At 31.8% G+C, this 25,788-nt stretch overlaps 1 protein-coding gene across 1 annotated transcript in view; it reads right to left on the reverse strand.

Moving 5' to 3' along the window:
• Positions 1 to 1,286: 1,286 nt before the first annotated feature.
• Positions 1,287 to 25,788, reverse strand: part of LOC120424024 (uncharacterized) — a 37,900-nt gene continuing 13,398 nt past the window's right edge. Inside the window, exons 3-9 of the mRNA XM_039588040.2 lie at positions 22,897 to 24,249; positions 15,924 to 17,297; positions 12,351 to 13,349; positions 7,450 to 8,340; positions 5,235 to 6,068; positions 4,264 to 4,903; positions 1,287 to 2,895 (exon numbers count right to left, since the gene is read on the reverse strand). Of these exons, the coding sequence (XP_039443974.1) occupies positions 4,310 to 4,903; positions 5,235 to 6,068; positions 7,450 to 8,340; positions 12,351 to 13,349; positions 15,924 to 17,297; positions 22,897 to 24,249 (6,045 nt within the window). The 3' untranslated portion in view covers positions 1,287 to 2,895; positions 4,264 to 4,309. The remainder of the gene's footprint in view (positions 2,896 to 4,263; positions 4,904 to 5,234; positions 6,069 to 7,449; positions 8,341 to 12,350; positions 13,350 to 15,923; positions 17,298 to 22,896; positions 24,250 to 25,788) is intronic.

Below are 25,788 nucleotides of genomic sequence, written 5' to 3' on the forward strand. Positions count from 1 at the left end.
ATTTTTAAAATTTATGAAATTTTTGAAATTTCTAAGAAATTTAAAATTTATGAAATTTATGGAATTTCTAAAAATTTTAAAATTTATGAAATTTTCAAAATTTATGATTTTTTTTTAATTTATGAAATCTTTAAATTTAAAAAAAAATAAATTTTTGATTTTTTTTTTAATTTTTGAAATTAGGGGAACAGCATCTGATTCCAGCGTGCCTCTAATGTTAGCAGGTCAGAACTTTGACATTAAATTAAAGCTAATTAAAAGCGTTTTCAACTGAAATAGCTCAATAAGAAGTGAGCAAGCAAGTTTCTATCAAAAGTTTTGCAAAATTAGTTGTTTAAAATCAGCAAATTGGATGGAGTTAGGAGCGAGAATTTAACCTGCCAAACATACGAGAATTTCCCCTATTATGTTTTTTTAAATTGTTTGAAATTAAAAAGAAATTGATTTAAATTTTTTTAATTTTGTAATTTCTCACAATAAAAAAATGAAAATAGATTTTGTTTTAAATATTCCGTTTAAATAAAAAATATTTTAAAAGAAATGGTTTTGCAAATTACGATCGCAATTTCTTGATCCACGATCGAGATTTGTCGATGGTAATTCGTAATCTTACCCAACCTGGCTTACCTTATTTAATCTATATGCCTTGCTCCATTATATGCTTTTGACAGTTGTTTTCACACACACACACAACCAAACATTCCGAGAAGGGATTGATGAATTTTCGATAAACATGTTCAATGATTTACGTCTGTTTGTCTGTGTTCTCGTCATCTAACCCATTTTAGTCTCATTCTCATTTATCTCACTTTCATTTTCAATCCCATGCTCCTTCACCTTACTCTCGATCTAACTCATATGATATGAGTAAGAATAAGAGCTAGACTAGTGAGCATGGGAATGTAAACGAAAGTGAGATAAGTGAGAATGAGAGTGAGTTGAGTGAAATGTGTGAGAAAGAGAGTGATATCAGTGAGAAAGTGATATCACTCTCTTTCTCACTCATCTTACTTGCACTCAACTCACTCTTGTTTCTCACTCGTCTCATTCTCATTTCTCACTCATTTCACTCTCATTCTCACTCGTCTCACTCTCATTCTCACACTCACCACACACTTTTATTCTCTCAGAATTTGAGTTTGTAAGATTTGTTGTGACATCAAGGCAACAGATTGCGCTAGTTGTCAATTGCATTTTTTTCTATGATTTGCGTCAATTTGTCTGTTGTGGAAAAAAGGACTTCGGATATGAAAGCTGAACGCACAAGCAAAACAAACCCCGAAAACTTTTTCATGCATACATGCGGAGTAATCGTTATCATAGATATATTTCATTGATCAGAGTAGTATCCTATTTTCGACAAACGTTTTCACTTGTTTTTTTCTCTCTCTCTTTCTTACAAACTTGTTGAATGCGCAAGACAAAAAAAACGACCTTCTACCTTAGTAATACGATTTGGGGAGTAATATTTTCATTTCTTCTTTTTTAACAACGCCGTAGCGCAAATATCAACCGCATCTTCCGTTTAAGTAGGTATATTTCATTGTTTTTGATTCGCTTCAACTTCTTTTTTTGATATGGAATCTACAGTCGCTAAATTGAAAGCGCGAAATGCCCACAAAATTTATGTTTGCAAATTCAGATTGAGAGTAGCACAGATAAGCGGATTGTTTGAACAAAAAGAATAAATTAAAACATGAAACTAAAACACGGAATAAAAGACAAACTTACAAGATGGTTGAAAATTTGAAGGTTTGAATTCACCTCGATTTTTCTGTAATTTTACCTGAATTTGTTAAAAAAATAAATTACTTGATTCTGATGTAAAATTACATACGTTTTTAATATGCTTGTATTTTCAAAACATGTAAATTTACATGATAATCCTGTGATTTATTTCCATGTAATTAAAGTTACATTTATTTTAAGATAAACTTACATGAATAGATTGGAAAATTCAAAACTTCAAAATTTCAATTTCAACTTTACGTCATTCCACATTTTTATTTACTGCGTAGAATAAGTTAAATTTTAACAGACGATAGTAAAAGTATTCTTTTTGAAATTTTCTGAAATTGTTCGAACCGCGATACTAACCAGAGTAGCAATGATATCGATTAACTTTAAGTAGACAATATAAGCATAATAGTTTAATCATAATAATCATAATAGTACATGCGAGCCACAAATTCGGGTAAATGTTCGGTTGTGTAATCGTAGGTAGGATTAAATATTTGCTTAAATGCGCCTAAAGGTTCAGCTGATTTCGTCTAAAAGTTTAAGCAATTTAAAACGCTCGAACTTAACTAACTTTTGCATGATTATTACTCACTTCTTTCTCCTCTTAGTTTTCATCAACTCTTTTTCTGGACTAGATTTTTTCGATTTTTCCGGTTTTTATTTTATATGATTTTTTGTTACACAAATTTCACGTAAAGCTGGTAAAATCTCACTTCCATGCGTCTCGGCACCATCAAACGATCAGTTGAGAAGTCTTTTGTTCTCAAAGCCCATTTTGTCTGTTGGAAATCTTAAGGGTATGTGTGTTTTTTATGTCACTATTTATGGAGGAACTTATTCTTGAAACGGGGTGCCAAATTTGTGAAGAACATAAATAAAGTGCTTTCTTTTTGAGCAAACGCCGGTCGTTGTTTGTTACACTCTTTTTTCGCTAAGGTTGAACCTTAATAAATAGGTACACATTTGTTTGACAAAAACTTAAAAAAAATCTTTCAAATACATTGAAATCGTTGATTGCGGGTCGTCTCCAAAGTCCGTGAAAATGTTGGTAAAATAAATAAATGTTTTTTTCACAAACAAATTAGTCGTGGAAAGGCTTTGACCTTCAGCTGGTTAAATTACACTATCCGTGATGTGCGCGTGTAATAATGAAATCTGCAATAATAACAACAAGAAAAAAAATAAAAAAATTAAATTCCAAAGTTGAGCCAAACATTATAAATATGTAGATTCTAAAATTTTAAATAAATTTAATTTCTAAATTTCTAAAATTTCAAAGTTCTAAAATCAAAAATTCTTAAGTTCTTTAAATCTAAAAACAATTTCTGATTCTAAAACGGTAAAAAGAATTTTAGATTCTTAAATTCTTAAATTATAAAATTCTAAAAATTCTAAAATTCTAAAATTCTAAAATTCTAAAATTCTAAAATTCTAAAATTCTAAAATTCTAAAATTCTAAAATTCTAAAATTCTAAAATTCTAAAATTCTAAAATTCAAAAATTCAAAAATTCAAAAATTCAAAAATTCAAAAATTCAAAAATTCAAAAATTCAAAAATTCAAAAATTCAAAAATTCTAAAATTTCTAAAATTCTAAAATTCTAAAATTCTAAAATTCTAAAATTCTAAAATTCTAAAATTCTAAAATTCTAAAATTCTAAAATTCTAAAATTCTAAAATTCTAAAATTCTAAAATTCTAAAATTCTAAAATTCTAAAATTCTAAAATTCTAAAATTCTAAAATTCTAAAATTCTAAAATTCTAAAATTCTAAAATTCTAAAATTCTAAAATTCTAAAATTCTAAAATTCTAAAATTATAAAATTCTAAAATTCTAAAATTCTAAAATTCTAAAATTCTAAAATTCTAAAATTCTAAAATTCTAAAATTCTAAAATTCTAAAATTCTAAAATTCTAAAATTCTAAAATTCTAAAATTCTAAAGTTCTAAAATTCTAAAATTCTAAAATTCTAACATTCTAAAATTCTAAAATTCTAAAATTCTAAAATTCTAAAATTCTAAAATTCTAAAATTCTAAAATTCTAAAATTCTAAAATTCTAAAATTCTAAAATTCTAAAATTCTAAAATTCTTAAATTCTTAAATTCTTAAATTCTTAAATTCTTAAATTCTTAAATTCTTAAATTCTTAAATTCTTAAATTCTTAAATTCTTAAATTCTTAAATTCTAAAACTCTAAAATTCTAAAATTCTAAAATTCTAAAATTCTAGAATTCTAAAATTCTAAAATTCTAAATTAAAAATAAATTGACGGATTGCAAAATTCTAAAATTCTAGGGTGCTACAAATAAAAAAAGCTGGAATTTAAAATTTAAATTTCTTAAATTTAAAATTCATGACTTTAATATTCAAATTTTAAATTCAAGAATTTTGAATTCAGAAATTCCGAGATTTTAAAAATTTTCAGAATTAAAAAATGGTTAAATTTTACAATTTAAAAATTATTAAATTCTCAAATTTTAAAATTTTAAACTCATCAAAACAAAAATAGTAGTTTTGTACCTACCTCAAAAACCCTCCTCCAGAAAGCACCTCCGTTGTCCTCCACCCCCTCATCGCGACCCGGTCTTCACCCCGGACGCGGCCGTCCTCACAAACGCGTTCCGCACCCCCTCCAGCTTCCCCTTCAGCACGTCCGGATTGCTCTTCATGGTCAGGTTGGTCCGCTTGGGCAGCGCAAGCCCACTTTTCCTGCGCATCGGAATCATCGACCCGGGACTGGTGGGCGTGGCCGGAACACTGGTTGCACCTTCCTCAATACTGCGAACCGGAGTGCTAAGCCGCCCTCCGGTCGTGTTGGGTTTCTTGTAATCCACCAGCGAAGTCCGCGCCGACGTCAACCGGAAGCGACTGGTGAGGGGCGTGCTTTCGCCGGAAGGTGGACCGGCGGAAGCCGCCGTCGGAGTGCTCGGCGCCTTGCTGGCGTCCATGCTGATGCTCTTGTGGAGGACGATTCGGGATTTGGCGATTGTGGTGAGGCGGGAGGAGGACGCGGAGGAAGGGATCATGGAACCGGTGCCGGGTTTGCGGGCGGTTTTGGCAGGCGTGGAAGGAGCGGAAGTCACCACCGGGACTTCCGGGTTCGTCGGTTCGTCCTTGGTGAAGGTGCCCTGGCGGATGAGGAGCGGCTCCGGGGAGGGGGCGACCTGTGGAGGATAAGTTTTTTTTTATTACAAGTTGTTTTAGAATTCCGGAATTACCGGACCAAACTGACCAGGTAGTCAAAACTAAACTTGCGATATTTTAAATCATTTTAAAGCATTTATTACAAGTGTTTTGATATGTCGCATGACAATTAAGACCAATTTTGAGATTTAGCCTAAATGGGGACGGAATTCCGGATTGACCGATTACCGATGACCAACAAGGGGACACTTCCTGACCATCCAATAAACCCTATCATGCGACATGTCAAACTTCATGAAATTGAAAGTTGTGTCCGTTAAACCTCATGCCAACACCTCTCAACGAACTCACCTTCGCTTTCGCTCCCCCGATAGCCCCGAGCGACGGCTGCCGCTCGCGTATCTTCGGAATGTCCGTGCTGCTGGTGCTGCTGATGCTGCTCCTCACGGAACCGGCGCCACTCAGCTCCAGCGAGTTCCGCTTCGATCCTATACTGGACCTCGCCCTCAACGGCTGCGGCCTCGTTCGAGTCTCCACCAACGAAGTCTGACTGCGCAGCTTCGGAGTGGCCAACGGTTCCTTTTTCGCGGCCGGAAGTGGTGCGGCCGGGGTCCGCGCGATCACCGCCGGAGCGGACACGACCGTTTTGCGGTACGGGGACACGTAAGCAGGTTTTTTCGTTCCGCGGACCGTTTTTACGACGGAATCCTGCGTTGGCGTTGGCGTTGGAGGGTTGATCTTGGCCACGATTCGAGCAGGAGTTGGCATCTTGCTTGGACTGGCCAGGGGTGAGCGGACCTGCTGTGGAACCGGAGGAAGCCCCGTTGAGGAAGCGATTGTGGGAAGTTTCTGCTCGAAGGACTTTCTTCGCGGGGTCGTCTCCTGGATGGTGTACGTGACCGGGTCGTCGTCCACGTCCGGATCTTCCGGTGAAAGAACCCGCTCCAGGGACATCGGAGCCGGAGATTGCAGGGTCAGCGGGGAGAAGGCCACCGGAGTGGCGATGATGGTGGCTCGTGCCGGAGGTGTTCGAGGGCTGTCGGGGTCGATCGTGGGTCCGTGGTAACCGTTGGACAGGCTTCCGGTGGTGATGACCTGCGTTTCGTAGCGGGACTTGTTCTCGGCGCGGCGCTCCTTGGACGACTTCTTCGGCGAAGGAGTCGACGGAACGCTCGGGGTGGGAGTCTGGGGAAAAATGAGACAAATTATAGAAATTTAGAATTTAGGAATTTAGAATATTAGAACTTTTCGAACTTTTAGAACTTTTAGAACATTTAAAACTTTTAAACTTTTAAAACTATTAAAACTATTAGAATTTAATGAATTTAAGAATTTAAAAATTTAAGATTTCAAGAATTTAAGAATTTAAGAATTTAAGAATTTAAGAATTCAAGAATTTAAGAATTTAAGAATTTAAAAATTTAAGAATTTTAGAATTTTAGAATTTTAGAATTTTAGAATTTTAGAATTTTAGAATTTTAGAATTTTAGAATTTTAGAATTTTAGAATTTTAGAATTTTAGAATTTCAGAATTTTAGAATTTTAGAATATTTTAGAATTTAAGAATTTTAGAATTTTGGATACTTGAATTAAAAACTTACCTTAACCTCCTCTCCTTTAGAATTTTAGAATTTTAGAATTTTAGAATTTTAGAATTTTAGAATTTTAGAATTTTAGAATTTTAGAATTTTAGAATTTTAGAATTTTAGAATTTTAGAATTTTAGAATTTTAGAATTTTAGAATTTTAGAATTTTAGAATTTTAGAATTTTAGAATTTTAGAATTTTAGAATTTTAGAATTTTAGAATTTTAAAATTTTAAAATTTTAGAATTTTAGAATTTTAGAATTTTAGAATTTTAGAATATTTTAGAATTTTAGAATTTTAGAATTTTAGAATTTTAGAATTTTAAAATTTTAAAATTTTAGAATTTTAGAATTTTAGAATTTTAGAATTTTAGAATTTTAGAATTTTAGAATTTTAGAATTTTAGAATTTTAGAATTTTAGAATTTTAGAATTTTAGAATTTTAGAATTTTAGAATTTTAGAATTTTAGAATTTTAGAATTTTAGAATTTTAGAATTTTAGAATTTTAGAATTTTAGAATTTTAGAATTTTAGAATTTTAGAATTTTAGAATTTTAGAATTTTAGAATTTTAGAATTTTAGAATTTTAGAATTTTAGAATTTTAGAATTTTAGAATTTTAGAATTTTAGAATTTTAGAATTTTAGAATTTTAGAATTTTAGAATTTTAGAATTTTAGAATTTTAGAATTTTAGAATTTTAGAATTTTAGAATTTTAGAATTTTAGAATTTTAGAATTTTAGAATTTTAGAATTTTAGAATTTTAGAATTTTAGAATTTTAGAATTTTAGAATTTTAGAATTTTAGAATTTTAGAATTTTAGAATTTTAGAATTTTAGAATTTTAGAATTTTAGAATTTTAGAATTTTAGAATTTTAGAATTTTAGAATTTTAGAATTTTAGAATTTTAGAATTTTAGAATTGTAGAATATTTTAGAATTTAAGAATTTTAGAATTTTGGATACTTGAATTAAAAACTTACCTTAACCTCCTCTCCACCACTTCCTCCCTCCTCCTTCTTCTGCTCCAAATCAACCAGCAATTCCGCCGCATTCGGAATCGTATAAGTCTTGTAGCGATCTTTCATGGCCTGTCTCCGCTCGGCCCTCTTCGGACTCATCGGCGTACTCTTGCAACCCATTCCCAAACCCGGACCTCCCGGAGTGACCACCATTCCGGCGTTCATCGTTGGCGAAAACTTGATCAGATTCTCCAAGCTGCTGCTGTTCAGCGTCAAACTCGAATTGCCCGAAGATCCCGCCCGATCCACGTCCGCGTGACCACTGTCCAGATCCACCACCTCCGACGTAATGCTGGCCACACTGATCATCGAGTCCATCAGCTCGTCCATGATCGACGGCGGCCCGATGCTGTCCAGATTGTGCAGCGAGTTCATGCTATCGTTGAAGGTCGTCTGACCGAGGGCACGTCGCGCCACCAACCCGGCCGGAAGCGTCGGAATCTTCCGCCCAGACAGCTCGTTCCGGAACGTCATCTCCGAGTCGGAACAGTCCGAAATCAGAATGCTATCCGACCCAGCAAACGGACAGTTGATCTTGCTCAAATCCACGTCGGCACTCTCGACGATCGCCATGTTCTGCAGCTGGTTCGCGACCTTGGTCGCTTCGATCGCGATGATCGTCGAGTTGGTCAACGTGGAGGCGGTGCTGAAGGAGATTCCAACGTCGGAGGGGCGGCCATGGGCGGTCAGGTGGCCACCGACCATCGGATGTTTGACCTCACCGCCCAGCTGGAAGTGGATTTCGTCGACCTGCAGGGAGAGATCCTCGTTGCTGCCGACGAAGCCCGGCAGCGGACGCTCCTCGTTCATCGGCGTTTGGTCCTCGAGCGCGTCCAGCGCTTTGGAGTCGATCTGGGGAAAAGTAAGTGAAAATTTTAGTATGGCGTTGTGTAAGAAATTTACTGCTCTCTATTTTTTTTTCTCAAATATGTTGTAATTAATCAAGTTGTGTAATACGTTTTAGAAATACTACACTTTCAAATTTCAATCAACAGAATCTTCTCTGCGTCAAACACAACTAAGTAGGGCTGGCCGCTTAAAACGAACTGAATTTTAATTTTTGAGAATATCAAGCCTTAGCAGATGAACAATTTAAAGTATTTTTAAAGCTGATTAATATGTTTAGGTTGAAAGAAATTCGAATAAAAACTGTTTTGTTTACAAAAGGTCTTACGGCTACCTTTTTTTGTTCATTCTAAAATTGCTTATATATCTTTCTTACAACCAAATCATTATTGAAGGAAAAAAATCATAAAAAAGGTCTCACACTAAATGTGTGATTTTTTTCACCTAAGATATCACATATACAGGGTACAGGGTTGCCAACTCATTTAACTTATGACTAATCTATGATTTATCAAAAAATCCATCAAATTCGAATCCAACGTAGTACAAAAAAGACAGTACCGGATGATATTGTTTAACCTAAAAGATAACATCTGGCATAGAAAAGTGCACAGAAACATTTCTAAACTGGTAAAATTTCATAACAGTGCTGCCAGAAAATTAATTAAATATATAAAAGTGTAAAATCTATTAAAATTTATGAAGTTTATCTCTATTTATAAAATTCATCAAATTTATAAAACTCGTCAAAATTTATAAAAAGAACTTTAAATAAAAATTATAATTTTTCTTTTATTATTTTTATATAAAATTTTACAAAAAAAACTATATTTTTTCAAAATTTATTTAAAAAATACCAAAATTTAAATTATCTAAATTTATCAAAAAAAAACATTTTTTTGTAAAAACTCAATATTTTACAAATTAAAAAATCCACAAACTTTAAAAATTATAAAAATGAAAAAAATACTAAATTAATAAAAATTTATAAAATTTATAAAAATTTATACAATTAATAAAAATTTATAACATTAACCATAAAAACATATATTATAATAACATTTAAAAAAAATATTATTTTCTATTTAGACTGGTACACATTTTATTTAAAAATAGTAGGCCTAAAAAATTTAGGAACAAAAAAAAATCTAAAAAAAAACAAAAAAATCATTGGAAGTTTAAGTGCAAACAACTGAAATCAATTTAAAATGTATTCTCCTACGTTTAAAATAGTTTTGAACATGTTTGGGGCGATTCAAAAATCTTTTGAATTTTTATGAATTTTCAATGAACAAAAAATGTACTGTACTGCAAAAAGTTTTTTTTTTTCCTGAAATTTTTATTTTCGTCAAATTTTACAAGAGCCAAACGACATGCGACACCTAGTGTTGAGTAGCAGAACAGAGCGAAGAATGTCGATTGAAATTTCCGCCCTTTGAGGTTATGTATGCGAATTCTGTTTTGTTAAATTCCAGCGTTGAGAACAACTTTTGAGCAAAAATTCGAGCTGATTCTTTGTTAACTTTTGATGCTCTATCATTTTAAACAATATTACTTTTTCAAAATTATTTTTTTTTTTCAATTTTTTTTTATTGCGTTAATTTATAGAGGGCAAAGAGTTAACCATCGTACTACTTGAATTTTTTCTCAAAAGTTGTTCTATGAGCTGTAAATTCAATTTTAAGTTTGCATTCCTATATAACCGAACAGCGAAAATTTGAATCGTCATTCTTCGATGCTTTGCGCCATCTGGCGGAATTTTTGAGCTTTTGATCGCGAATTGTATATCAACTGTACGAGTATCGAATGCATTTTCCAAAGGTTTATTCATTGAAAGGTTAAAATTCTAGCTTGTAATTTCAATTATTTCATTTCTTTTTATTTTAACAAAATTTATAAAAAATATAAAATTTATCAAAAACTTAAAAAAAATAACCTTTTTTTATTTACACTGGTACAAATTTTATTTAAGCAGGCCTAAAAAATCAGAGAACAAAAAAAATCAAGAAAAAAAAGCAAAAAAAAATCAAGAAAAAAAAGCAAAAAAAAACATTCAAAGTTTAAGTGCAAACACAACTGAAATCAATTTGAAATGCATTCCCCTACGTTTAAAATAGTTTTTAACATGTTTGGGGTGATTCAAAAATCTTTTGAATTTTTAAGAATTTTCGATTTACAACAAATGTACAGTACTGCAAAAAGTTTTTTTTTCTGAAATTTTAGGGGTGACATAAACTTTGAAAAATATTTGCAACGGCCTTATGAAAAAAAATCAAATTAATCATTTTTTTTAAATTTATGTTTTTTTTACTATCAAAATTTTAAAAAATTATCACAATTCATCAAAATTCATAACAATTATCAAACTTTGTACAGAATTTAAAAAAAAATGAATACAATTTATAAAATTTATCAAAATTTATAAAATTTATCAAAATTTATTTAAAAAAATCAAAATTTATAAAAAGAAATAATAAAAAACTTTAACTTTATAAACAAATATATATTTTTTATATAAAATAAAAAAATCTAATTTTAAAAAAGTTTTTAAAATTTATATAAAAAATCGAATTTTTTTAAATTTCAAAGTTTATAAAAAAATCTGAATTTAAAAAAAACAATAGACTTTACAAAATTTATAAAATACAAAAATAAATATAAAAATTATAAAAAAAATATTAAAAAGTATGGAATTTACTTAAATTTATAAATTCCTCAAATTGATAAAATTTATCAAAATTCATAACGTTTATAAAATTTATAATTTTTTAATTTATCAAAAAATCAAATTCATTTTTTTTAATTTGTCAGATTTATAAGAGTTATCACAATTGTATATAACACATAAAAATCATCAAACGTTATAAATAAATTAAAATTAAAATAAATCAAAATTTAAAAAAAAAAAACATCAAAGTTTACAAAATTTATAAAAATGGTTAAAAATGACATATCAAAATATTAAATTTAAAAAATATTTGTTTAATCGGCCCATTTTGTTATTTTTTATTTTTAGTTTATGGAAATCCATTCCAAAATGTAATATCTTATTGTACAGAATTTTTCTTTGAACATCTGCCAAAGTAGTATGAAAATTTGTAAAAGCAAGCCATGATGCTAAATGACCTCTTTGGAAATAGAGGAAGTATTTAGAATGTTCTATACATTTCACAAATTTTAATAATTCTTAAAGAATTTTACCAAATTTACGAGTTTTGCAAATGTTAAAAATAAGACAAATTTTATTCTAAGTTTATGACCAATTTTGATTTACCTACTCGGCAAAAAAATATCTTCATAAAATACATTTCAAGCAAATATTTATTATCCGTAAATTAGATGTTTTTTACATTTCCATTTTTTTTACAAGTTTATTTCTCTCTAATTCTTTATTTTTAAAGTTTTACATTCAAAACAAAATTACAATTAGATAAAAAAAATACATTTTCTACCATTTTTAAACAATTTTTAAAGGTAATAAATTTCTTTCAGGAAAATATACTCTTTTAATTTTTTTATTACAAATTTTACAGTTATTTTCTCTAAAAAAATTGAAAACCCTTTTTTCAAAATTGCTTTGAAATTCCCTTTTTTATAGGACATTTTCAAAAAAAACTTTTGATTTAAATAACGGTTGCCTCCAATTTGATGTCACTCGAATTGATTGCATTAAAAAAAAAATGCTGGCAACACTGCCAATAGTTGCAGGCCCTGGAACAACGTTCAAATACATTTTCAAAGATTTTTTTTATCAGTTTTTTTTTCGAACGAAAAAAATACTGTTCTAGCAACCCTGCAAAAAGATATCGATAACGAACTGTAAAGTTTGTTGATCTGGCAACACTGTCATAATATATCTGTGTTAAAGAATATTGAAGTGAATTCGAATTCCATCTACCTTTTTACACATTATTGATTAGGATTTAGATTTTCCAAGAAATATGGCAACCCTGCTAAGCGACATTGTGATCCAAAATATTTGTTTAACTCCTCAAGCTAGATCAACAGCCACTCACCTCCTCACTAATCGTCGCCGTTTCGTCCTCCTCCACGCCCCCGTACGACATGGTCCCCGAGGTGACCGACGCCGTCACCGATTCCGAGTACTGAATCCGGGGCGCCTGCACGCTCAAACTCGGAAACGACACGTCGTTCGCACAGGTCACGTCCTCGTCCCAGGTGTTGCCGTTGTTGTTGTGGCTGCTACTGTTGCAGCAGTTCTCGGCCTTGGACGCCGCCGTCGAGACCAACTCCTGCGTCAACCGCTCCACCGACTTGAGCATCAGGTCCGGATCCTTGTGCTTGTCGGACGTCGGAACGAGGTCCGCCGTGAATTCGTTGGACATTTGCATGCTTTCGACGAGCAGGTTCGAAGAGGTCATCATGGAAGTGGCGGGGAACTCGTTCGACCGGTCCAGCTCAGATCCACTCTGTTGAAGTAGCTGAGGCTGCGGCGACATGCCCAGGGACACCCGTCCCGGATCGCTTCTTGCCATGTTGATGGTGGTGCTGATGGTGGTGGTGGTGCCGTTGACGGTGAGGATGGTGTTGTCTACTGCTGCTGCTGGTTGCACTACGCCTGCTGACGTTACGTTGCGGATGGCACCGGCATCCGGCCTCGTAACCACCACAGGCGTAGTGTCCACGTTTTTTGGAACCGACGACGACAGCGGAACGGCGGCGGCATTGGCGTTCGTAGAAATGGCCAACCGCTGCAGGTTCTGGGTGAGCTCGAGCGTTGAAACGCCGCCACTGCCGGAGATTGTGGCCGTTGAGTTTCGGGGCATTCCCCGGGCGATGCACTCCCGCAGCAGGTCGTAATCGCGGTCCGAGTCGGGGATGCTGTCGAGATCGGTTGGCGGGGCGTGGGGAGGTGGTGGCATCGAAATTGCGGCCGGGCCTCCTCCGCGCGCCAGCTGGGCAAAGTTCATGCCGGCACGGAGTTCCGCGGTGTGCTTCTCCGCCGGCGGCTTCTTCATCCCGTTGGCGATGCACTGCTCGAGCAGGGAGTTGCCCTGTGGGAGAATGGACAAATTGTAAAGAACGTTTAGGAATTACGTCGAAATACTGATTACAATTAATTTTATATAATTTTGAACAAAACAAACCAGAGCAAGTAAGAAATTAAATTTTGAAACATCAGGTTCAGGATTTTTAAATTTATAAATTAAATCCACATGTTTGGAAATTAAAAAATCCAATATCCATCTATGCTAGGTTCAAAAACTCTAAAATGCTAAAATACTAAAAATCTAGAATTCAAAAATTTTAAAACACCGAAATTTAAATGCAATTGTAAGCTCCCCAAATTTTTAAATTTGAGCATGAGCATGAGAGACCACCCATGGTTGTCCTTCTCCGTTGCTGAACAGGACCGTTAAATGCTATCAGCACAATTAATCATACACTTCAACGATCTAGTGGTGTTTCCCTTATCAACAGCATGCATGATAAGCTCCCCAAATTTTTAAATTTGTAAACTAAGTAAAATCCAGAATTTCTAAAATACAAAATTTCTTAATTTTAGATTTTTTAAATTCTAAAAATAATCAATTTGAGAAGAATAAAACGAATAAATTTTGAAAACACTAAAATTCTAAAATTTTAAAATTTGTAAGCTACGTAGAATTGCAAAATCTAGAATTTCTTAAAAAAAATCCAAAATTCCAAAATTCTGAAAATCTAAAATTAAAAACTAAAACAAAAATATTTAAAATTTGAAAACATTAAAATTAGTATATTCTGAAATTTTATATTTTTTAAACCTAAGGCCGTTGCAAATATTTTTTGAAGTTTTTTTAATGTGTTTTTCGAAAAATAAACCTAAAAATGACAAAAAGTCAGATTCGACCAAAAAATACATGCGACAATTATGCGTAGAACGGCAGACTAAGTACTCAACATTTAAAAATTTGTAAACAACGTAGAATTGAAAAATTCAGAATTTCTAAAATAGAAAATTTCTAAAATTCTAAGATTCTAAAAAAAAATCCTTAATTCGAAAATTCTAAAAATCTTAAATTTGACAATATTTTAAGTAAACAATAAAAATCTAAAATTTAAAAATTTTAGAACAATAAAATCCTTAAATTCTTAAATTTAAGATTTTTTTTTAAATCCAAGCACTCATTTTTTTTAAATTTGTTAATTACGTAGAATTGCAAAATTCAGAATTTATAAAATACTAAATTCATAAAATTCTAAAAAAATTAAAGTAAAAAATTCGAAAATTATAAAAATCTTAAATTTAAAAATACTAAAACAATACACTCAACCCCCGGTGGTTGGTCACTTTTTCGTTTGACACTTTTTTAGTTTGTACCCCGGTGGTTGGTCAAAGTCATACTAAAAAGTGACGAACTATCACTTTTTACACGGCTCTCACGCACACTATCAAAACAAACGTTTGATAGTGTGTGTGAACTCCGTATAAAACGGGTGTCGAACTAAAAAGTGACCCCGTTCGTTTGACAAAAGTTGGTGTCAAACCATCGAAGTTTGAGTGTACAATTTAAAATTTTATTAACACTAAAATTCTAAATTTTGAAAATATTGATTTTTTTTAATCTTAGCACTAAAAATTTTAAAATTTGTAAAATTTTGCAAAATCCATTCGAAAATTCTAAAAATTTTAAATTTGAAAATACCAAAAAAAAATAAAATTCTAAAATTTGAAACACTTAAATTCTTAAACTCTATGTATTTATTTTTATTTACACACGAAGAATTTTAAAATTTTGTTAACTGCGTAGAATTGCGTAAAATTTGTAAAATTTGTAAAATTTGTAAAATTTGTAAAATTTGTAAAATTTGTTAAATTTCTTTCTTAAATTTCTTAAATTTTTAAAATTTCTTAAATTTCTTGAATTTCTTGAATTTTTAAATTTCTTAAATTTCTTAAATTTTTTAAATTTCTTAAATTTCTTAAATTTCTTAAATTTCTTAAATTTCTTAAATTTCTTAAATTTCTTAAATTTCTTAAATTTCTTAAATTTCTTAAATTTCTTATATTTCTTAAATTTCTTAAATTTCTTAAATTTCTTAAATTTCTTAAATTTCTTAAATTTCTTAAATTTCTTAAATTTCTTAAATTTCTTAAATATCTTAAATTTCTTAAAATTGTAAAATTTCTTAATTTTTTTAAATTTCTTAAATTTCTAAAATTTTTTAGATTTTTTAATTTTTTTTAATTTCTTAATTTTTTTTAAATTCTTAAAATTCTTAAATTTTTTAAATTTCTTAAATTTCTTAAATTTCTTAAATTTCCTAAATTTCGTAAATTTGTTGAATGTGATTTTTTATATTTGAAAAACAATAATATAAGTTAAACTAGAAAAGTTTATCAAAATGATAACATTTTTATAAATTTAAAATTGAAAAAAAAAATATAAATAGGATCATACACGTAATACAATGTTTTTTTTTTATGAAATTTTTAAAAAAGGTAAATGTTTTGCAGTTCTTGAGACTTTTAAAATTTGTGCAATTTGTAAAAGTGGTCTGTTTACACTATTTCGCAAATTTAATAAAATCTCAAAAACCCTCAAATTCCCAGAAATTACAAAAATTTCAGAATATTTAAAACCCACCTGCGGATCATTCGAATCGACCGAGTCGATCGAGTCCAGCGAATCGTTCCCGTCGACGGCGGCCGCCCTCATCCGGTTCACCGGAACTGCTGCTGCCGCCACCACTCGCTTGCTGTTGGACCCAATCCCGGCGGCAATCGCCTCGTCCAACAGCCGATCGTCGGCATCGGACTCCACCGAGAGTGAGCTGAGCGATCCGTTTCGGTTCTGCGACGGGGCCGGAATCGGCGCCCGACTGGTTCCGAGTGTTGAGATCTGTTTGCGACCTTCGGCCGCCTCGGTTGCAACGGTGAGGTCGGACAGGCCGGAGATTGTTGAGAACGCGTACGGGGAGTCTTCGAGGTAAAAGTTGTTGACCTCGTCGTTGGCGTAGAGTGGTTCTACGAGGTGGACCGGGTTCCGTCGCATCATGCCGAGCGGGTTCTCTTTGGGTGCTTTTGGTTGGGGCATTCCGCTGCGGATGCATTCTTCCAGGAGACGGTCGGATTGTTCGGCTGAAACGTTGGAGCTGTCGTCCGAGTCGTGGCCACCGGGACCAAGGTCGGTTCCGGTGTCGTTCCTTGTGTCAAACGAGAGAACGCTCAAGTCGCAGTTGCTCGGCGCTTCGGACAACCGCGCCGGAGTGTCCTCCGTACAAAACGCCCTCAACTGGTCTCGGTCCGGTTCTTCCGGTGGTTCCGGTCGCTCCTTCTTCATGCCCATGCTGACCATCGACTGCAGTAGCAGGTCGTCGTCTCCACCCGCGTCCGACTCGCCGTCGTCCGAACCCGAGCCGGACACTTCCGGAATCGGTAGTACCGGCGGCCCCGTCGCCACCGTCACGACCTCCTTCGACTCCTGATCTTCCCGCTCCTCCATGCTCAAATTGCTCAAGCTGGTCGCGCAGGAAAACGCCGCCGGAGTGTTCTCCACCTCAAACTTGGCCACCGTGTCCTCGAAGGCACTCTTGACCGGTGGCGGCACCACCGCCGCAGCCACTTCCTTCCTCTTCCCAACCTGTCCCATCATGCCGCTGCTCCTCCGCGGCGAATGTGGCATGCTCTGGGTGGGCGAATCGGGAAGTTCCGACGGCGAAATGACCCCCGACGGGAACCGGCTGAACTCGCTCACGATCGAACTCTTGTCGTCGGCGCAAACCAGCGCCGGTTCCGCACTCGACAGCGAACCCATCGAACTGGTCCGGGAGAACATGAGTGGGGTTTCCTCGGCGGTGTTCAGGAAGGAGACTTGCTTGCTGGTGTTGTGGTGGTGACCGCCGCCCGGGGTTGAGGGCGGAAGGGCGTCCTGGTCCTGGTGCAGCTCGACGGAGACTTCGACGCCGATGTCGGGTTGGTCTAGGGGCGAGATCGGCTTGGTGGAGGGCAGTTTGGGGTCCTGGAATGGGGGAAATTCGGAATAAGGATTTTGATATAGCATGAAAAAGGTCAAAATTAGCTAAATTTGACAAAAAATACAAAATTGTCAAAGTTGCCAGTCAATTGAAAATACTGACAAAATTGGCAAAATTGAAAGAAATTATAAAATTGACTGAAGTTATTCCAAATTGTCAGAAATTACAAAATTGACAAAAATTATAAAATTGACCAAAATTATAAAATTAGCAAAACGACAAAATTGAAGGAAACAAAATGTAAAAATGTTAAAATTGTCAAAATTGTCAAAATTTTCAAAATTGTTAAAATTGTCAAAATTGTCAAAATTGTCAAAATTGACAAAATTGTTAAAATTGTCAAAATTGTCAAAATTGTCAAAATTGTCAAAATTGTCAAAATTGTCAAAATTGTCAAAATTGTCAAAATTGTCAAAATTGTCAAAATTGTCAAAATTGACAAAATTGTCAAAATTGACAAAATTGTCAAAATTGACAAAATTGTCAAAATTGACAAAATTGTCAAAATTGACAAAATTGTTCAAATTGTCAAAATTGTCAAAATTGTCAAAATTGTCAAAGTTGTCAAAATTGTCAAAATTTTCAAAATTGTCAAAATTGTCAAAATTGTCAAATTGTCAAAATTGTGAAAATTGTCAAAATTGTCAAAATTGTCAAAATTGTCAAAATTGTCAAAATTATCAAAATTGTCAAAATTGTTAAAATTGTCACAATTGTCAAAATTGACAAAGTTGTCAAAATTGTCAAAATTGACAAAGTTGGCAAAATTGACAAAATTGACAAAATTGACAAAATTGACAAAATTGTCAAAATTGACAAAATTGTCAAAATTGACAAAATTGTCAAAATTGACAAAATTGACAAAATTGACAAAATTGACAAAATTGACAAAATTGACAAAATTGACAAAATTGACAAAATTGACAAAATTGACAAAATTGACAAAATTGACAAAATTGACAAAATTGACAAAATTGACAAAAATGGAAAAAATGTCAAAATTATCAATATTGTCAAAATTGTTACCATGTCAAAAATGGCAAAATTGGTCAAATTGTCAAAATTGTCAAAATTATCAAAAATGTCAAAATTGACAAAATGTCAAACCTGTCAAAGCAGTCGAAATTGTCAAAATTTTAAAAATGGTTAAATTGTCAAAATACCGAAAATGTCGAAATTGACAAAATTGGCAAAATTTTATTTTTTTCTTTTTTAAATTTTTTCTGTTTTGCAAATTTTGTCGAGTTTGTATTTTTGCCAATTATGTCATTTTTTTAATTTTTGATGATTTGTTCAATTTTGCTAATTTTGTCAGTTTTGTAATTTGATTCATATTTGTCAACTGACAATTTTGTCAGTTTTGTCAATTTTGACAATTTAAACAATTTTGACAAATTTAAAATCTTAAAAAAATATTTTTTTTTTTTAAACTGAGAATTTTGACCATTTTGACAATTTTGACAATTTTGACAATTTTGACAATTTTGACATTTTTGTCAATTTTGTCAATTTTGTCAATTTTGTCAATTTTGTCAATTTTGTCAATTTTGTCAATTTTGTCAATTTTGTCAATTTTGTCAATTTTGTCAATTTTGTCAATTTTGTCAATTTTGTCAATTTTGTCAATTTTGTCAATTTTGACAATTTTGTCAATTTTGTCAATTTTGTCAATTTTGTCAATTTTGTCAATTTTGTCAATTTTGACAATTTTTATTATTATGACATTTTTGACAATTTTTACAATTATTACAATTTTGACAATTTTGTCAATTTTGTCAATTTTGTCAATTTTGTCAATTTTGTCAATTTTGTCAATTTTGTCAATTTTGAAAATTTTGACAATTTTGTCAATTTTGTCAATTTTGTCAATTTTGTCAATTTTGTCAATTTTGTCAATTTTATCAATTTTATCAATTTTGTCAATTTTGTCAATTTTGTCAATTTTGTCAATTTTGTCAATTTTGTCAATTTTGTCAATTTTGTAAATTTTGTCAATTTTGTCAATTTTGTCAATTTTGTCAATTTTGTCAATTTTGTCAATTTTATCAATTTTGACAATTTTGACAATTTTGACAATTTTGACTATTTTGAAAATTTTAAAAATTTGGCAATTTTGACAATTTTGACAATTTTGACAATTCTGTCAATTTTGACAATTTTTACAATTTTGACAATTCTGTCAATTTTGACAATTATGACATTTTTTTTCAATTTTGACAATTTTGACAATTTCGACAATTTTGACAATTTTGACAATTTTGACAATTCTGTCAATTTTGACAATTTTTACAATTTTGACAATTCTGTCAATTTTGACAATTGTGACAATTTTGACAATTTTAACAATTTTCACAATGTTGACAATTTTGAAGATTTTGAAAATTTTGACAATTTGGCAATTTTGCCAATTTTGACATTTTTTTTCAATTTTGACAATTTTGACAATTTCGACAATTTTGACAATTTTAACAATTTTGACAATTTTGACAATTTTGACAATTTTGTCAATGTCAATTTTGTCGATTTTTTCAATTTTGTAAATTATGTCAATTTTGACAATTTTGTCAATTTTGATAATTTTGACAATTTTGACAATTTTGACAATTTTGACAATTTTGACAATTTTGACAATTTTGACAATTTTGACAATTTTGACAATTTTGAAAATTTTGACAATTTTGACAATTCTGTCAATTTTGACAATTTTTACAATTTTGACAATTCTGTCAATTTTGACAATTATGACAATTTTGACAATTTTGACAATTTTGAAGATTTTGACAATTTTGAAGATTTTGAAAATTTTGACAATTTGGCAATTTTGCCAATTTTGACATTTTTTTTCAATTTTGACAAAATTTTGAAAATTTTGCCAATTTTGACAATTTTGTCAATGTCAATTTTGTCGATTTTGTCAATTTTGTAAATTATGTCAATTTTGACAATTTTGATAATTTTGATAATTTTGATAATTTTGACAATTTTGACAATTTTGACAATTTTGACAATTTTGACAATTTTGACAATTTTGACAATTCTGTCAATTTTGACAATTTTTACAATTTTGACAATTCTGTCAATTTTGACAATTATGACAATTTTGACAATTTTGAAAATTGATAATTTTGAAGATTTTGAAAATTTTGACAATTTGGCAATTTTGCCAATTTTGACATTTTTTTTCAATTTTGACAATTTTGACAATTTCGACAATTTTGACAATTTTAACAATTTTGACAATTTTGACAATTTTGATAATTTTGACAATTTTGACAATTTTGACAATTTTGACAATTTTGACAATTTTGACAATTTTGACAATTTTGACAATTTTGACAATTTTGACAATTTTGACAATTTTGACAATTTTGACAATTTCGACAATTTCGACAATTTTGACAATTTCGACCGTTTTGACAGTATTGACATTTTGTCAATTTTGACATTTTTGATAATTTTCAAAATTTTAACAATTTTGCCAAAGTTGTCGAAATTGACAATTTTTACAATTATTACAATTTTGACAATTTTGTCAATTTTGTCAATTTTGTCAATTTTGTCAATTTTGTCAATTTTGTCAATTTTGTCAATTTTGAAAATTTTGACAATTTTGTCAATTTTGTCAATTTTGTCAATTTTGTCAATTTTGTCAATTTTGTCAATTTTATCAATTTTATCAATTTTGTCAATTTTGTCAATTTTGTCAATTTTGTCAATTTTGTCAATTTTGTCAATTTTGTCAATTTTGTAAATTTTGTCAATTTTGTCAATTTTGTCAATTTTGTCAATTTTGTCAATTTTGTCAATTTTATCAATTTTGACAATTTTGACAATTTTGACAATTTTGACTATTTTGAAAATTTTAAAAATTTGGCAATTTTGACAATTTTGACAATTTTGACAATTCTGTCAATTTTGACAATTTTTACAATTTTGACAATTCTGTCAATTTTGACAATTATGACATTTTTTTTCAATTTTGACAATTTTGACAATTTCGACAATTTTGACAATTTTGACAATTTTGACAATTCTGTCAATTTTGACAATTTTTACAATTTTGACAATTCTGTCAATTTTGACAATTGTGACAATTTTGACAATTTTAACAATTTTCACAATGTTGACAATTTTGAAGATTTTGAAAATTTTGACAATTTGGCAATTTTGCCAATTTTGACATTTTTTTTCAATTTTGACAATTTTGACAATTTCGACAATTTTGACAATTTTAACAATTTTGACAATTTTGACAATTTTGACAATTTTGTCAATGTCAATTTTGTCGATTTTTTCAATTTTGTAAATTATGTCAATTTTGACAATTTTGTCAATTTTGATAATTTTGACAATTTTGACAATTTTGACAATTTTGACAATTTTGACAATTTTGACAATTTTGACAATTTTGACAATTTTGACAATTTTGAAAATTTTGACAATTTTGACAATTCTGTCAATTTTGACAATTTTTACAATTTTGACAATTCTGTCAATTTTGACAATTATGACAATTTTGACAATTTTGACAATTTTGAAGATTTTGACAATTTTGAAGATTTTGAAAATTTTGACAATTTGGCAATTTTGCCAATTTTGACATTTTTTTTCAATTTTGACAAAATTTTGAAAATTTTGCCAATTTTGACAATTTTGTCAATGTCAATTTTGTCGATTTTGTCAATTTTGTAAATTATGTCAATTTTGACAATTTTGATAATTTTGATAATTTTGATAATTTTGACAATTTTGACAATTTTGACAATTTTGACAATTTTGACAATTTTGACAATTTTGACAATTCTGTCAATTTTGACAATTTTTACAATTTTGACAATTCTGTCAATTTTGACAATTATGACAATTTTGACAATTTTGAAAATTGATAATTTTGAAGATTTTGAAAATTTTGACAATTTGGCAATTTTGCCAATTTTGACATTTTTTTTCAATTTTGACAATTTTGACAATTTCGACAATTTTGACAATTTTAACAATTTTGACAATTTTGACAATTTTGATAATTTTGACAATTTTGACAATTTTGACAATTTTGACAATTTTGACAATTTTGACAATTTTGACAATTTTGACAATTTTGACAATTTTGACAATTTTGACAATTTTGACAATTTTGACAATTTCGACAATTTCGACAATTTTGACAATTTCGACCGTTTTGACAGTATTGACATTTTGTCAATTTTGACATTTTTGATAATTTTCAAAATTTTAACAATTTTGCCAAAGTTGTCGAAATTGTCAATATTGTCAAAATGTCAAAATCGACAACAATTTCAAATTTGTCAAAAATTTAAATTTTTTAATTTTGTTAATTTTTTTAATTTGTCAATTTTGTATTTTTGCCAATTGTGTAATTTTTGATAATTTGTTCAATTTTGCTAATTTTGTCAGTTTTGTAATTTGTTTCAATTTTGTCAATTGACAATTTTGTCAATTTTGGCAGAATTGACAAAATTAACAAAATTTTCAAAATTTGCAAAACTGACAAAATTGAAGAAATTGTCAAAATTGACAAATAACAGATTGAAAAAAATTAACGAAATTGAGAGAAAAACTCACCCCACTCAACTCCATCACATTCAGCGACGCATCCCTGCTGAAATCCGGCGTTCCCTCCTCGCAGTAGTTGTACGGCTTGTCCGGCGTATCGCACCCTCCGGGCGTGACCGTGGCCACCCCTCCCGCCGTCACCGCCGCTTTCCCTCCACTAATCGGAATCGGCACCGACTTGGCCACCGTCGCCGTCGCCTTAACCCCCCTCAAATCACTCATCGACGTCGCACTCGAAATGATCTGCGGCGTTCCCTCGGTGTAGTAACACCTGACCGAGTCCTCCTCCTCCGCCGCCATCAGGCCGCGATTCAATCCGCCCCGCTTGTTGCCGTCCGCCTCCGTCTCCGATTCCTCCGACTGGTTCTCGGCGTACCGCAGCGAGTAGTCGGTGATCTGGTCAATGTCCGTCTCCTGGTAGTCCTGGTAGGTCACCTCGTCCTCTTTGAGGCTGTAATTTACGGGCTTTTCGGAGTCGGGTTCTTCCGGCTGGTCCGCGACTAGGCGGATGTGCACGCCGGAGTGGCTGACGACTTCGTCGTCTTCGTCCTCTTCCGAGTTGCCCTCGGACTCTTCAACGTCGTCATCTTTACGGACGGTGCAAACGTCCTTCTCGTCTGGGGACGCCTTCGGCGGGAGGAACTTTTCCTCCAACTCCTGCTCGAGGGCCTTCTTCTTGCGTGCGTTCAAGCTGGGCAGGTCGCTTGTCGGTCCGGACAGCGTGGTCGCCACGGTCAGCGGCGTCGGCGGCGCTGAAAGCTCCACCGAACTCACCGACGCCGACGTCGCCGTCGGCTTCAGCAGATTCTTCAACGCCATACTGCTCCCGTTCGAGATCATCTTGTGCTTGCTGTAGATCAGCGACCTCAGCATCGGAATGGCACCGTTTTCCCGCAGGAACCGCTGGTCCTCGGCGCACTCCCCCGACAGCGATCCCAACGTCCCGCACGCATTACTAACAACCGTCAAGCTCGGACTCTTCAACTGCTCCAACAATATCTTCAAACAGCTCTTCCGCCGCAAAATCCTCCGATAGTCCTCCCTCAGCGCCACGTGCGACGAAATGTTCCGCAAAATCCCCCCAGCGTTCTCAATCACGTGCATCGTCTTGCTCGGTGCCTCATAGCTCAGCATGTCAATCAGAAACTCCAACGCCCCCGGAACCTCGCAAAACTCGGACCGGTTCGGCGGGCAGTGGTTCGAAAGGTTCCACAGCGCCGACAGGATCGCCTTGAGCGTGTTTTCGATCGTGCAGACCATGGCGGCGCGGGCCAGCACGGCCACGGTGCCGATTTCGCTCAGCGTTTGCTTGATGACCGCGTCGGCGCGCCAGGACAGGTTCCGGAGGACGGAGGCCGTGACCTGGAACGAAGGGAGAGAGGGAAGGTTTGTTAAAAGGTTTTGATGAATCAAAATCATTTAGAAGAAAAACGAAAAAATTAAGAGTTGTTATGTTTTGCAACATAGACGGTATTGCTTCTTTTCTTTGTAAGGCTGGAACTCAGCAGCAAACTGTGGAAAATTTTCTCAGCTTCATTAAAAAATTGAATAGGAAATAACTTTTAAACTATCGAAAAAATTAAAACAATTGAAAAAATAGAAAAATTTTAAAAATTGAAATTAAAAAGTTGACCAAAATTATGAAATTTATAAAAAAAAATAAAAAATTACAAAATTGAAAAAAAAACAAAATTTTCAAAATTTACAAAAAAAACTACCTTTCTGTAAGTTTTTTGAAAACTTTTTCTTACTCTTGTCTATTCCATAGTTATAAGTAATAAATTTTCGATTGAAATACGATGTAAAACACAGCTGAAAGGAACACCAAAACTCTGTTAGGTACCTAAATGAACTCATTGTAACTTGATTATTCACAAATAAAACCGAATTGAATTGAATTACAAAAAACTAACAAAATAAAAAATGTTTACAAAATTTACAAAATTTACAAATTTTTCAAAAAACTAACAAAATATAAAATGTTTACAAAATTTACAAAATTTATAAAATTGACAAAATTTACAAAATTTACCAAATTTAAAAAAAAAATTAAAAATTTACAAAATTAACAAAATAACAAAATTTACAAAATTTACAAAATTTACAAAATTTACAAAATTTACAAAATTTACAAAATTTACAAAATTTACAAAATTTACAAAATTTGCAAAATGTGCAAAATTTAAAAAAATTAAAAAAATGCAAAATTAACAAATTTAACACAATCTAAATTTTGGAAATTTGCAAAATTTACACAATTCACCAAATTTTCAAGATTTTAAAAAATAACAGAATTTACAAAATTTTAAAAAATTACAAAATTATAAAATTTCAAATTAACATAAGGCCGATGCAAATATTTTCCAAAGGTTTTGTCCCACGGCTCTGATCAGAATCGAGGGGAGGGTCAAAATATAAAAAAAAATAAGAAAATTTAAATAACAAGCCACAGTCTCAACATTTGAATGCAAAAAGTTTTTTTTTAAATGCAGATGTTTTGCGATAATTAGTATTCAAAAAAGTAAAATTTGTCGAAAACAAATAACAAGCAAAAAAAAAAATTTTGCGTTACTAAACATCGAAAATTTCCAAAAATTCAAAAGATGTTTAAATCAACCCAAACATGCTTAAAAATGATTTTAAACGCAGGAGAATGCATTTTAAATTTATTTCAGCTGGTTGTACCTAAATTTCCATTGAAATTTTGAAAAAAAAATATTTTTTGCCCCCTCTTCAGACCAAATTTGTCAAAAAATTTAAATAAAATTTGTACCAGCCTAATTTTAAAAATTTACAAAATTAAAAAAAAAATACAAAATTTACTAAATTGCCAAATTGGCAAAACGGCCAAAATAACCAAATTTTACAAAATTTATAAAATTTACAAAAGTTAAAAATTGA

The sequence above is a fragment of the Culex pipiens genome, chromosome 1 (assembly GCF_016801865.2).
Source record: "Culex pipiens pallens isolate TS chromosome 1, TS_CPP_V2, whole genome shotgun sequence".
Lineage (NCBI taxonomy): Eukaryota > Metazoa > Arthropoda > Insecta > Diptera > Culicidae > Culex > Culex pipiens.